At 36.3% G+C, this 3704-nt stretch overlaps 1 protein-coding gene across 1 annotated transcript; it reads right to left on the bottom strand.

The window, feature by feature from the left end:
* Nucleotides 1–2858: 2858 nt before the first annotated feature.
* LOC132042039 (agamous-like MADS-box protein AGL61) lies at nucleotides 2859–3496 on the bottom strand. Its single transcript, XM_059432673.1, has one exon. The coding sequence runs from the start codon at nucleotides 3494–3496 to the stop codon at nucleotides 2975–2977; it is 522 nt and encodes a 173-aa protein (XP_059288656.1). The 3' UTR covers nucleotides 2859–2974.
* Nucleotides 3497–3704: the final 208 nt, after the last annotated feature.

Here is a 3704-nt window from a genome sequence, read left to right as displayed (position 1 = left end):
GATACTCTGCATTCATAAAAGAATGCAGCAAGTGCAGGTCAGTACAAACAACAAGTACTGGTAGGTATCATAGGCCGATTAAGTTTAGCTATCATATATCAAGTCACTACAGTATGATAAACAGGTAATCAATCAAGGTATAAGTCAAACACAAGCCAGGAATCAAATACACGTCATCACCTAGGTTATAACATCTAAACCTAATTGTGTCAAGTCTCAAATACTCAGTCTGAATCCGTATATCACAGGAATATCACAACAGAAGCCAAGTGCAATGCAATAATGTATGAAATGTATAGGCAATGCAATGCTATGTACACATGTACTCCGGATGGAAATATCGACGTCTTGGTAGCACATCCCATGGGGGACCCGCAAAGTCCATGTACCTCATGGTCCGGCAACAACCTCGGATACCGTTACCTCACGATGCCGGCACAAACCTCGGGAATCGCTACGCATAACATCGATTCCGGGATAACCATCAGATATCGGTCCTCACGTCACTCTCATCCAACTGAGCCCAGCGCATCATAGTATTTCCTCAAAGTATCATCAATGTATTAATAGTATATCATGAAGGATGAGAATGCGATGTATGAGTTCAATGTCAATAATTAGATCAATATCACAAGTACCAAGCATGGGTACGCCAACAATATCATGAAAAGGCTACACAAGCCATACAGAACACTATCCTCGTATCAAACGTCAATAAGTAAGATACTACAATATCATGATCAAGATATATCAATAGTCTCCAATATCTACTATCATCACGTGGCATCAAGCCAACAACAATAAAACAAATCAAATCACAACACAACGGGGTGGCTAGCCCCAATCACACAACAGGGCCCAACCTAAGATAATATCTAACCCAACTTCACACCCGAAGGTTTACATGCTTTCTCCGACAATATCATCTAATTATATGCTTCGCTAAACGAAGTCTCACCATAGGATAAACCGTAACCTACCTGGAAGGCCGAACAACAATATCACTAACAATCACACCTTAGTCTTTCCTTTCCTTTGAGCCTCGAGATCAAGAAAGTCTCATGGAAGAAACTTGAAGAACATCCTTGAATTCTCCCAAACCCAAGCTTTCAAGATGAGAGAAACCCTAAACAACATTAATAACAAAAATGCCCAGCTGTTCCACCTCGTTTCTAGTGCCAAACGATCCCAAAACTCCCTTTTGATGCATCCAATGGATTCCTTGTCACATTTCACTCAAGTTAGGCTTTTGAATCACTTCATTTGACCTTATAATGAATGAGATCTGGTGATTTCAATATTTGGATGAATGCATATTTTTAAATACGAATTCAGTGGCAATTTCGTAATTAATCTGAAAAATCTGTCAACCCAATTCTTAGTAAAATGACCATAATTCCCTTATACAATGTCGAAACTTGATGATTTCAGTTGCTATGGTTCCGAAATTATGATACAGATATAATGGTTTAGTCGAAACATGAATCAAAGACCGTTTGCTCAATATGGTACCCTTTATGCTCAAATCGATGTCGAAACCGAAAACAATCACCATACAACTCAAACTTATCCAAACCTCATCAGAATCTAACCAAACTTTGTGGACATGTCCAAAATCATCATACAAACTTGTTGAAACTTTCAAAACATCGAAACGGGATCATCTTGACCCGATGTTGACCGTGGTCAACTCCAATTCTAACTTAACCAATTTCTCAACCAATGACCCAAATCACACCCGAATCCTTTGGGAACTAAACCAATGACACCACTAAGTCATAAATCACCCTCCGGACCTAATGGAACTGTCGGAATTCGATTACGGGCACGTTTATGTAAAAATCAACTTCGAGTCAAATGATTTTCGCTTTAAGGCCGAATTTTCTAAAAGTCATTCCAAAACCCAAAGTGATGCCTAGGGAACTGTGCCATCGGTCCCCCCGGGTCAAAATAGTACTACCAAGGCTCGGAGACGAATCAACGGGGGAAAAAATGGTAAAAACGCAATAAACAACCTTGCAACCTCCTCTTCTTCACAACTCTATTTCTTCATCTTCTCTCCCAGGAAAGGACAAAACACTTTCTTTTTTCTCCAACATTCGTTTGGGTTAGAAATCTAGTGCACTTGGGTTTATCCACGATCTAGGGTTCCATTACTTACCTAACTCAAATCCTCAACCCCACGCCCAACCCCCATGAAACAGTTGAATGTTACATGCATAATACTTCAAATACCTTTCGTGCCTCTATTTAAAAATTTTAATAATGTATTCCACAATTGCTCAGCATGCTTTGTATTGTAAAAGTTAAAATTTGGTCAATGGTGATTGGTGAGTACTAAAGTAAGGGAAGAAGCTAGAGATCGAGCTTGGATTTCAGCAGAATCCGATAGTTTTGACAAAAGCATTGTATTTGTATTTAAAATTCTACTTTATATGTATAAAGAACTTATTCAAAATCTACTAATCTGCTTTTGCTATTCGGGATCCATAAACTCAAAACTATATTTGTCTCATGTAACAATAGTTATGGCTTATATACATGAGAAAAAACATGTATTAAACCACCGTCAAGTAACGATAGTTGCAACTTTATTCGAAATTAATGTCATTCTTCCTTCTTTTATTCTTTTCCATTTTGAAATTCCTTCTTTATCATCAAGTAACGATAATCGCAACTTTATTTCATCTGAAGGTTATGTCATTCTTCCGTCTTTTATTCTTTTCCATTGAAATTCTTTCTTTATTAAATTTTAAACTTGAAGAAAATTCAAATGCATAGGAGAAAATATATATTAAACCACCATATATATTGATAACAAAAACTATAGCAAAGTAAATTCTTGTAGCATCATGGAGACAAACTAAAAAGAATGACATAAAAAATGCTACATCACATAATTCCTAAAAATATGTAGTTAAAAAATTTGTCGTTGTTTGTGGTTCTCAAAAGTGACAATAACTTGGGGTGATATTCACAAAGAAGATGAAGCCTCGTTTTCCAACTGCTTCAAACGACTATTCATCTTTGAAATATTGTTCTTCAACCAAGCTTCATACCTTGTTACTTCCTCTTTGTTAAATTGATCAATTGACTCCCACCAACCTTTTTGGCCATTTACTTTCATTTCATCAAGTTGAAGTGCTTGAGCTCTTGCAGCTTCTTCTATGCTCATCAATTCATTACCCAAATTGTTGAGTTCATTCACTTTGTTTCGTGAATCAACTGCAATTAAGTGAGTGCTTTCACTTAATTGTGAGTTGGGATTTAAAAAACGATCAATGACCGCTTCAGCTGTAGGGTGGAGAAATGAGTAAGGTTTACCTGTAGGGGAAAAGAATATTATTCCAATGTCCACATCGCACAATGCAACAAGTTCGCTTGCCTTTTTGTATAGACCCGAGCGACGTTTGGAAAATGTCACACAGCGATCATCTTCGTTTTCTATTTTTGACATTGGAATCTTTTGCCGCCCTCTTGTCTGCCTATTCTCCATGACTAAAATTATATGGAATAAGAATAAAATAAATGTTTATTGACAAATTTATATGTTTTTTGAAGAAACGATACTTATGAGAAATGGAATATCATGACACTATTTATATGCATCAAAAACATTTTCGCAGTAAATTTCTAACCAAATTCTATAATAGAAAGTAGTTAAACAAATCTAATATTTTAAGCTTAAGAAGTAAATATTTTTA

This window comes from Lycium ferocissimum, unplaced genomic scaffold (assembly GCF_029784015.1).
Source record: "Lycium ferocissimum isolate CSIRO_LF1 unplaced genomic scaffold, AGI_CSIRO_Lferr_CH_V1 ctg12909, whole genome shotgun sequence".
In the NCBI taxonomy this organism is placed as follows: Eukaryota; Viridiplantae; Streptophyta; class Magnoliopsida; order Solanales; family Solanaceae; genus Lycium; species Lycium ferocissimum.
Note: the sequence above shows the minus strand (reverse complement) of the source record. Positions and strands in the feature narration are given on the sequence as shown.